This window comes from Sitophilus oryzae, unplaced genomic scaffold, assembly GCF_002938485.1.
Source record: "Sitophilus oryzae breed Bouriz unplaced genomic scaffold, Soryzae_2.0 scaffold_1368_pilon_pilon, whole genome shotgun sequence".
NCBI lineage: Eukaryota > Metazoa > Arthropoda > Insecta > Coleoptera > Curculionidae > Sitophilus > Sitophilus oryzae.
The window spans coordinates 710,674-722,159 of record NW_022146024.1 but is presented as its reverse complement, the minus strand read 5'-3'; the positions used below and the strand labels follow the sequence as shown (position 1 = coordinate 722,159).

General features: G+C 31.1%; 1 protein-coding gene across 1 annotated transcript in view; it reads right to left on the bottom strand.

The window, feature by feature from the left end:
- Positions 1–11,486, bottom strand: part of LOC115875292 (centrosomal protein of 290 kDa) — a 63,563-nt gene that overhangs the window by 32,772 nt on the left and 19,305 nt on the right. The window contains exons 14-24 of the mRNA XM_030890712.1: positions 8,772–9,067; positions 8,326–8,449; positions 7,844–8,081; positions 7,053–7,266; positions 5,785–6,354; positions 5,529–5,701; positions 3,619–3,828; positions 3,310–3,514; positions 3,013–3,170; positions 2,516–2,785; positions 101–365 (exon numbers count right to left, since the gene is read on the bottom strand). Of these exons, the coding sequence (XP_030746572.1) occupies positions 101–365; positions 2,516–2,785; positions 3,013–3,170; positions 3,310–3,514; positions 3,619–3,828; positions 5,529–5,701; positions 5,785–6,354; positions 7,053–7,266; positions 7,844–8,081; positions 8,326–8,449; positions 8,772–9,067 (2,723 nt within the window). The remainder of the gene's footprint in view (positions 1–100; positions 366–2,515; positions 2,786–3,012; positions 3,171–3,309; positions 3,515–3,618; positions 3,829–5,528; positions 5,702–5,784; positions 6,355–7,052; positions 7,267–7,843; positions 8,082–8,325; positions 8,450–8,771; positions 9,068–11,486) is intronic.

Genomic DNA, 11,486 nt, shown 5'->3' with positions numbered 1-11,486 from the left:
ACATTACAAACGGATGAATATAAAGAATAAATATATCAGTTTTACTTCTTATATTCAAAAAAATTTGAATATAACGAAAAATTGGTGAACAAATAATTACCTTGGTACTCAGCTCCAACACAGCAATTTTTCTCTCTTGTGCCTCCAATTTTTCCTGCATAATAGCGGCTCCCAAGGCTCCAGCTCCTTGGTGGAGACTCTCTATTCTCTCCCTGAGATTCTCCACCTCTTCGTATAGGCGTCTGTTCTCCAATTTCAACATAGCTATCTCGTGATTTGGCACAGTCTTGGCATGGTCCGATTTCAGGGATTTTATTTTGTTCTCCAAGTTGTGTTTCTCTCTTTCCAGTCTATCAATCAACAACCTACAAATATTGAAGTAGGTAATAAAAAATATTTTAAATAAACGTATAGGCTAAATAACCGACGCCAAATCTAAGTTGTAAAAAGTAACCTTTAGAAATGCTATTTTTGATAATATTATCTCATTTAGAACATTCCAACTTGATAAAAAATTATAATTATATCTCGTAGTTGTTCTTTTTCAAATAAATAAACTCGTACTTTAATTTAAATTTGATTGTTATGTTGAATATCCATAATAAAATCATTTTATTATCCTGCTAATCTAACATAGAAGGCTGTGGAAAACAAAACTTTAGTTTACGTCAGTTGTCAACCTGCCATTTAAGTTTCCATTTTGCTTGACAGGTTAAAAAAATGCTATTAAAAGCACTGAGTGTTGCGCTGGAAAGTGATTGCTTGAACTAAGCACTGTTTTTTATTCATATTTTAACTTTGGTAAAAGAAAAATGTTAAAGGGACAAAAAGTGCCAACCCCATGTAGCATCTATCTGACTTCGAACTAAATCTGACCCGAAGCGACGTCAGACTTTGTGCAAATTTAGGTCGGGTGCTGTTGATACGACCGGTGACGTCGCTTTCCTATTAAAAGTGACGTCGTTGAATCCGAGTCGGTAAATCCAACTCTGTCGACGTACAAAATAACAACGTACCATTTTTATTACTTTCCCAACGTCGTTCCCACGTTGGCTTGCACGACGTACATATACTTGAACTAGCCCGACGTCTACCTATTGTACGAATAGGATACGTCTCACTGATTATCCCTAAAGTAACGTCCAATTATATTTTGTTGTATTTTATGTTCATATTTATAACCTAATTTACGTATCTCTATTTACGTCAGTAAATACAACCCATTAAGTAGCATTTGCGACCTAATGTACATCATGAACATAACCTAATAAAAAGTTTTTGTAAACAAACTTAATTTTTTTATTATGCCTAAAAAACACTAAAAAGGCATTTAGACATTCATCTACATTTTACAGAAAGAGGTCGAGGCTTTTGCAAAATAATAATAGTAGTAGTGATGTCTTGCCTCCACCCATAAATGCTTTTTATCCGGAAGAGATGATGCATTACACTGGTGCATCTTAATTTCATTTTTTAGCTTAGGAAACCAGCAGACCCCATCCTCCTCTCACATGTGAGGTTAGGCTTAAAAAAGTGGCTGCCCATGTTTTTTAAGGAGAAAACAAAAACTAAAATATAGTTGCACAAATCCACAAATCACTGATACGCAAAGTGAGGTTACATGGCGTACGTTGGAATTATATCCGTCATAATACGATTGCCGGTCGTCCGGTTTGATGACTTCGGTCGTGTGAGACGACTAATGTTGGAGACCCGGTCAGAATTGGTATATTGGTAGTTCATATTAAGTCGGGCACAGAAATCCGCCATTCTTAACAAGTATCCGATTGTCAGCCATTTTAGAATCGTTTTTTGTTTTTAAAATTTATATTCACATTTCGATTTCTAGTAGAATAATATTGATAAGGTTGAGTTTTTTGGGAACCACAGTACAGTTTTATCATTAAACCAGCTAGAAAATTAAAAAAATGTTTTGCTAGTTACTTTTTATAGACATTTTTATTTCATAAATCTACCTAATTTTAATTATTTTGTCCATGATGAAGAACTTTATTAAAAAACATTTTGTACCAATAAGTAATCTTATGTTTATGAATGTTTTTTTTAATTTTTTGTACACTTCAAAATGTTTATTATGTTTTCTTTTTTAATATTTTTAAAAGGTTATGTCGTTATTTTCTATAATTTTTAATAAATATACTAAAGAAGTAAATTGTAATTTTGAGATATGTGGATCAGCTTGAATATTGAGGTGACCCAATATTCTTAAAAGTTTTATTTGTTCTAACTTCCAACAACATTCTTCCTCGTCACACTCGCCACTACAATGGAATAACTTTTACTGGCAACCTTTAGTAAATGTTACTTTCACTAGCGAATGTTAGAAATTACTAGTAAAAGTCGGCAAATCTCTTTAAAATACCTCATTCACTGGTCCAATGCGTAATTGTTAGCATTTCCTAGTGATTGTTAACAATCACTGAATTTCCGACTTTCACTGTAACATATATATCACGCTAAATAAAAGCGTTAAACACATCATAAATACACTTACTTGTGTCCTGAACAAGTTTGTTGAAACTTCGACAACTCTTCTTCTCGTTCCTGTAATTTCGCTTTGAATTTTTCACAATTTTCCTGCCAAAATTTCTGCTTTTTCCATTTCCCAAAATTCTCAGCCACTGATAACTTGTGCCTTTCGTTCAGTAATTTCTGATCGGTCAATTCTTGTTTTAGATTTTCCACTTCCGTTTCCAGTAATGCTATCTTTTTCTGAAGTTGATCCTTGATGGTTTTTGACGGTTTTTGAGTTAAGTACGCCTGTCTTGAAATGAAAAGTTTTTTGTTATAAACTAATTATTAGGCTTGCTCTATGAATACTACTGACTACCGCAAGCTGTTGCTAGAATATTTTATTAATTTTAATTGTATTTTTTAGACATTGTGAATGATCGTAAACATTGAAGTATAAAGTACAGTTGAAACCACCATGAGGCTTTAGAGTCATAAAAAAATAGTGCAGAGTTGGTCAATAGAGTAATGATATCGTACTTTTTTGAGAGTTGTTCACGCAGATTCTTGATTTCTTCTTGTAAACTCTTTTCTCTTTCTAGCAAACCATCGTATTTCTTTCTGAAAAATTCATTTTCCTTGGAAATATTGGCCTTTTGACTATCAGTAGCACCCGATCTGTAGTCTACAGTTTGGACCTGAAAATACGCAAAAAAACAAAATTATAAGTAATTTTTATAGTTTTTTACCCCAAAAAAATATTTACATTTTCTTATAGCCAGTTAACTGTTAATGGCTACAAAAAACTGATTAAAGAGAAAATATACGAGTACATACCTGCTTTAACTTGGCTGTTAGTTCTTTGATTCTTTCGTCTTTTTCTCTAAAAAGTTTCAGTACATCTGGATCGAAGACTCCTCCATTTGAACTAGCAATTTCTTTAACGATTTCTTTTCTAGGAGTCTCTTCTCTTGCCAGATCTTTTAGTTTTTGATAGTCAGTTTTATAGTTGGTCAATTCTTTTTGGTGTTGTTCGTCCAAACTAAAAATAAAACAATAGTTTAATTGAAAAAAATTATGTTGTTAATAATTTATTTCACTAGGTGTGTGTTTTTTTAATAAATGAAATTATAATGTTCAACTAACTTTTTTCCTAGTTCTTCTATGGCAACCAGTCTGTCCTGTGCCATCTCACGCCAGCGAGCCGCTTCTTGTTGCGCAGTATGCAACTGTACCTCCATTTTGGCCTGTCTGGTGTGTAATTCGGCTAAATGGCCCTCTAGTAGATGAACTTGCGACACGTATTTCTCCACAGCCGTAGTTTTTTGATTGGACAATATTTCCATTTGTTCCAGACTAAAACACACCAAAAAAGGTTATATTGTTCTTTTATTCGGTACATTCTGATATTTAGTTTCAGTCAGCGGCAAAGGTTCTGATGATCACCCGCATTCTGTTGATGCGGGGCATTCTGTTGATGTTGAGACCGAGAGAAAAAGAAATTCTCGGCCGAGAACGAGACCGAGACACGATACAATATTTATTTAATAGTTTATTATATGAAAAAACATCAGATAAGAATCTTTGAATAAAAAGATTAAGGAAGGAGAATAATGCTATCCATGTATTTACGCATGGTGGGCGGAAAAAGGACTCTAGGGTGGGGATCCTTGACAGTTCTGTTTGACGATTCATTTGACACATTTGAATTTGATTTGAAATTTTGTGCATTTGTCACTTTTTACGGAGCTTATTTTTTGTTATTTATTATTTATTCTACTACTGATAGTTGTATAAAGGTAGCAAATCTAGAAGAAAATTGTGGCAGAACTTAAATTTACAGTGACACTATTGCGATTTATTGAAAAAGACTCTAAAATAGTTGATTGTGTAGCGTGCGGTAGATGTCGATCAAAAATCGAGTGAAATAATGAAACTTTTCGCTAGTAAGTGACTATATAATATACACATACGTGTAGTAAACCGATCATTTATGAAATTCATTTAAAATAACTAATTATATATTTTTTTTTTGCATTTTTGCTTTTGTTTTCTACTTGTCAAAGATTAGATGTCAAATAATTTAGATACGTCAATTTGACTTACTTCCTTCAGTAGCGTATCGGATGTTTGTGTTAATAAATAATTATTATAACTTATCTATTTTTATTAGAATTTTATATTTGTATAACAATTTTAATAACTACCAACATTTATTCACAACGTAAAATAAAACAACAAATTATTGAGTCTACCCCACATCTACTCTACATCATAATTTTACACTTTTTAAATAAAATTAGAACGGCACTGATATTTGAGTCCCATCGCGGTGAACCTAAGATTTTTGATATGCTCCTTACTAAGAATAATAATGTAATAAAAACGTTATTTTTATGCAGACACGGTTTTATTGGGATTTAATACTATAAAATTACTTTTTTTGGTCTATGTTATAGGCTAAAAAAGTAATTTTTCAGCATTGAATCCTTTCAAATTATGCAGTGTTTCATCATATTTTATCTAAATAGTTGTTTGCTAGAGACGCTTGATGATGGTGCAGACTAGAACTTTATAAGCTACTGGTTTCAGAGCTTTGTATGGAGATGAATAATTACACACAAAAATTTTACTTATTAGTAGGATATACGTGTAATTCATATAAACGCACAATTCTGTTAAATTTATAAAACTTACATTAATAAGATACTAACATCTAACATTCCGTTTATTGTTTACGCATATAAGTCGATTCTTTAGCCGTCTAGGAAATTCCCTTCGTGATTCCATCAGATCATATTTTATATGGATCAGATATGATCCATTCTTTTTTTTTCGACTTCGGACGAGTATTTCATTCCTCCACGCATCGATCGTGTGCAGTCTCGGCCGTGGCCGATAATCTCGGCCTTTTTATGCCGAGAACAAGACCGAAATCTTGGCCTGATTTTAAGCCGAGAATGACTGTAACCGAGACCGAGATCTCGGTCGGACCTTAATAATTATTCATCTGAGTTTAAGAATAGTTTAAATTACGAGTGATTTCGACAACTTACTTTTTACGTTTTTGCTGTTCCAGTAATAAAGTTTTCTGTAAAACTTTCAATTCCTGATCTAAGTTGGCTGCAGCAAAACTATGCTTATCCCTGTCTTCCTTTAAAAGTGTCTGATATTTAATAATCTCCAATTCTTTTTTATTCAAGTTGTCTTTAGTAGAAGATAATGCAGCCTAAAAAATATACGTAACCAAACTATGATAAAATCTAACTCCCCACTCATGCGTAAAGTTGGCGATTTCCGATTCATGCTTACCCTTAGAGCAACAATTTGTTCGTCAAAATGACCCATTTGCTGATTTCTCATTGCGATACCATCACCTGCCCCATTTTCTGCATGACTCGCCCTGATTCTATTATTATTATCCTCCAAATCCTGCAGCTTCCTATTTAATCCTACAACACGAGACTTTTCTTCGTTCAGTTCCCTTTTCAACTCCCCCAATTCAAAATCCTTCTGAATAATCAGCTGATTTTTTTCGGTCATGTGACCTTCCAGCTGTCTGATTTTCGTTTTTAACATAGATGCCGCTTCATTTTCCGTTTCCTTGGGTTCCGGGAAAAATTGTTCAGTCTGGCAATCCTGGTTTTTGAGCAAATGTATTGTTAGAGTGTGGTTTTTAGTGGGGGCCATGGATTCTTGGACTACTACTTGTCTGATTAATTTTGGCACAGTTTTAGATGTTGGATGAGGCTGTTTTATTTCAGAATGATAAACACTTTTGAGAGTGGATAATAATTCTTGTTCAAGTTTGATAATTTGGTGGTTTTGTAGTTCGATTTTACTTTCAAAAAATTGTATTATATCGTCTTTTTGTTCCAAGTCCTAAATATAAAAAATCAAAAGTTATTTATTTCAACAATACAGTATAATAAAAAAAACCGGCATCAAAGACGTCCGGCGAATGACAATCTATGATAATTTTGGCGACGTCAATCTATAGACACCATTTGCTAAAAATTGGCATAATTATCATAATAAAATAGGTAATAACACATTTTTACTGTAAAAACTGTATAAATTGTCTGATAAAATATAAGTCTGAGCAAAATAAAAATCCAAATTTTATTAAATAAAATCTAGAAATATAGAGGGTGACCAAACTTGTGAGAAAAAGATCCCTATCTTATTACTACTTTTTGTTAAAAATTAATCAATAATTTGCGATTTTATAATTCTAAAAAACTTTATATATACCGTACGACTGAAAAAAAAACAGTGTCAAGTTGGCTTGCAAATAACGACCAATGACATTTGCCATGTAATTCGCGTAAAAAAATACAGTTATTTTCATTTCCAAGCGAACTATGCGCCGTTTTTTTTTCTTTGTATGGTATTTCAAAAACTATTAGGTATAAATTATGACATCATCGTAATTTTAGAATAAAATTGTTATGCCAAATGCGGTAATAAAAAAGTAAATAAGAAATACAATATATTTTGTTTAAAAAACTACCCCACCTTTAGTATTAAACTATGTTTGAATTTCTATATGTATAAATATAATGTTATATAATGCTTACATTTGTCTGGATACCATCATCAATAGAATTAGAATGTTTTCCATCTTTTGCAAGAAGATTATTTTTCAATGTTTTTACTTGCTGAAATTTAAGGAAAATTGCGTGCTGTTCTTTATTCAGTGCCAATAATTTTCCCACAAATATTTCTTCTCCACTCAACGGTATATTTCCATAGAATTGTATATGTTGTAGTTTGATTATTCTTCTTAGATCACTATATAAAATTAATTAAAGAAATATAAATATATCTCCAAAAAATCCTGTATGGGTATTTCGCCACTGCAAGATAATTTGTCAGCAGTTAGGTTTACAGATAAACAAATTTGCCTAACGAACAAAAAAATGCTTAACGTTTCGGAAAGTTTACCTCTTTCCGTCGTCGGAAGCAAAAAAAATACAAAGAATAAAGAAAAAAACTATTTAAAATATTTAAATTCAGCTATTCGAAAACACTTTAGTTTTTTTTTAACAGATACGTCTACAAAAATCTTTCCGAAACGTTAAGCATTTTTTTGTTTGTTAGGCAAATTTGTTTATCTGTAAACCTAACTGCTGACAAATTTTCTTGCAGTGGCGATATACCCATATAGGTTTTTTTGGAGGAATGGACATTTTTTAAAATATAAATATGTTTCGTTCTTAGTATGGTAAAATATGCATATAAAATTGTCTTCTTGAATTCTGAATCCAGTGACTTATTACAGAAAAACTGCTTTTTAAATGTTTTGTCTGAACAAAAAAGCGGGAAGGAATATCAGAATATTGTTTCTTTAAACTTAAAATATGCTTACCTCACTTTTTTCTGTGACATTTTTTCAGATATTTGATGATCTCGATCTACTTTTTCAATTTGTGAACTGATTTCGTCAAATTTGTTCTTCCAAAGAGTTAATTCTTCTTCTAGGCGATTAATTTTAATAGACCAATCCCTTTCTGAAGACTTATACCTTCCCAAATCATAATGAAGTCGCTGAATTTGATATTTATCATCGGAAGAAGCCGTTAGATCAATAATCTGATGCTTCAGTTCTAATAATAAAAAAAATAAAGAAAAAGAAAGTAAAAAATAAACAAAAAATACAAAGTTACTTAAAAAGTCACATCAACATAAGAGAACTTAAATTTAAAGTGAACAGTCATTGGTGTTACATTAATGAGTTTTTGTTTCAAATAAAACATAAAAATTTTTGATAAATTTAATAGCATAATATATTTAAAATTCTGAATTAAATTAAACGGTAGTTGACAATAACAAATACCTTAAAACTTTTACCTAGTAATTGCTGATGTTTCTGGTTATCCCACTTCTGAATATCACTTTCAAACGTTTCTTTGTCTTCTATTAAAACTTCTTTTTCTTGTTCTTTCGTCAAATTCTCAAATTCCAGCTTCAGTTCCTGCGAAAATTAATACAACTATATTCATAAAAAAATAAGTAAAATCAATCAAGCCAAGGAAGTAAAGTAGACCAACTAATTTGCTGGTCTGACTAATTTTACGTTAAGTCAATAAAGACAAGAAAATCCGTGACAGTTGTGTCTGTTATTCACGTATACATTGTATTTTTTGTATGTCTTTGTCGAAATCTTCCCTGGCAGGTTGAACAGACTATGTTTATTAAAATTGATAAAATATTTTCAAATAAAAATACATAAGTTGATATAATTATTTACTAACTTGTAAAGTAGGAGTGTAATATACAATTCCTTTTTTTTTTACCTGGAAACGTTCCAAAATCTCGTTAGAAACTACTTCACTCTGGGATTCCCTGATTTGTGCCTGTAACGCCAAATTTTTCTGCGCCAATCCTTCAACTTGTTTAGAAAAATCCAACAGCTTTTCTTCCGATTTCCTCAATTGTTCTTTAACCAAATCATACAAATTACTCATATGATCTGCCCGATTTTTTTCTTTGACAGCTTGCATCTCGGCAATGCCCAACTTTTCGGTCAACAAAGATAATTCTTTAGTTTTAATAATGTCTTGAAGTTGGCAGGATAAATTTTGATATCTTTCTACAAAAAAAAATAAATTAAATTAATCACTCCAACAAAATAGGGAATATTTATCGAAAAGAAAGACTAATCTAGAGTTATTTCGTATATATTTATTTTATTATTGCTTTTATTCAAAGTATATAAATATGAAAAGACATTGTGTCAGGACTTGAGTTACAGAGAGTATGAATTACATATTATTCTTTTTTCATTCTCATTCTCTCTTTTTTTTAAGCGAAGCAATGTACTTAATACTGAATTTGATATTTTTTTTTATCATTTAAGTTAGCTCTACAGTATGTCCTCGGATGATCTTTACATAAGGAAAAACTTTTTTATTATTGACATATTGAGAAAAATTCATTCTTCATAAATTGTACTGAAGCTGTGGTTGGTTCCTTGTGAAACATCGTTGAAATATTAGTATTTTAATAAAGCACGCTTTTAGATGTTTCAAAAAACTTTTAATAAGAGTAACTTTAACTCAACATATATGTTTCGGCTTGTTAGGCCTTTTTCAAGAGTTTTTAAGAACTAATCGTCTAACTACACTGTAACTATATATATATATATATATATATATATTTACTATGGGGGTGGGTTCAGAGAGTTTACAATAGGAGTAATAAAAAATGTGTTAGAATTATTCCGCTAATTATTCCGCTAATTCTAAAGACAATAACAATTATCGACTTTTAAACTACATTCCTAATTTAACTAACAAAATATCAAATAATCTCAATAAAATAGGATGTAAAACTATTAACGTAAATAAAAGAAATTTAGGTCAAATTTTATTAAATAATAAAGACAAAACTAATGTCAAAAAAAGTCGGGTGTATATAGGTGGATTGCAATGATTGTGATGCCGTGTACATAGGCCAAACAGGTAGAAATTTAGATATAAGGATTAAAGAACATGTAAAGTCTATTAATAATCTCCAGCATAGTTCTGGTCTTGCAACTCATTGTATAGTAAATAGTCACAAAATTAATGAAAACTCAATTAAGTTACTACACAGAGAAACAAAAGGTAGACGCTTAAATTACATTGAACAGTTAGAAATACTAAAATCTGTTAAAAACAAAAATAATGTTAACGACCAACAAGGATTTCTAAACACATTTTTTATTACCCCTATTGTAAACTCTCTGAACCCACCCCCATAATAAATATATATATAGTTACAGTGTAGTTAGACGATTAGTTCTTAAAAAACTCTTGAAAAAGGCCTAACAAGCCGAAACATATATGTTGAGTTAAAGTTACTCTTATTAAAAGTTTTTTGAAACATCTAAAAGCGTGCTTTATTAAAATACTAATATTCATTCTTCATGTTCATTTTAGAACATGAACATGGTTAATACCGTTTATACTTTTTCAAATTTCGATACTGTTTTAGACAAAAAAAACATGAAAACATGGTTGAATTTTTTCCTAAGTCTACGGAGGTTAGAGGACTGCATACCTAAGTCCTAAAGATCAAAAGATGTTTTATGGTAATATAATTTCGATTTCATTCTTTGATAGATAGATATTATTAATTTTGATTAACGTCATATGTTTTGCTGTTTCGCTTTTCTATTATTAATCATGATAATATCGACTTTTTTGCCCGAATTCCTCTTGGTGTTTTAGATTCCTTTGTCAAAAATCGTTCTGTGTGAAACTGAAAGCGACAGTGTTGCCATGAAAAATCTACGTTTATGTATTGAAAATTTATTCGTCTTTAACAAAGAATAAACAAAAATAAAAGTTCTTTTATAGGTACTGAATATTTCGTATGATCGAAAAAAGTCGTTTAGTTGGCTTGGAAGTCACGATTATTAACATTACCATAATATTTTACATATGAAATAACAGCGACCTTCATTTCCAACGCAAATCTGACGCGTTCTTTTTTTAATCGTATAATATTAAAATATTATATTAAATTGTTTAATGATAGAAAATCCGTATTATTAACGTACTGTACCCAAAATCCGTAAATCTACGAATTAATCCGTAGTTCTGGCAACACTGCCTCCGGCAACCACTCACTCTGTCGACTGAAAGCAGCACTACGGTAGACTTTGAATAAGAAGACTAAGGAAGGAGCATAATGCTATCCATGTATTTATGCATGGTGGGCGGAAAAAGGACTCTAGGATGGGGATCCTTGACAGTTCTGTTTGACGATTCATTTGACACATTTGAATTTGATTTGAACTTTTGTGTATATGTCAGTCTTTACGGAGCTTATTTTATGTTATTTATTATTTATTCTACTACTGATAGTTGTATAGAGGTAGTAAATCTAGATGAAAATTGTGGCAGGACTTAAATTAACAGTGACACTATCGCGATTTATCGAAAAAGACTCTAAAATAGTTGGTTGTGTAGCGTGCGGTAGATCTCGGCAAAAATCGAGTGAAATCATGGAACAACTTTTCGCTA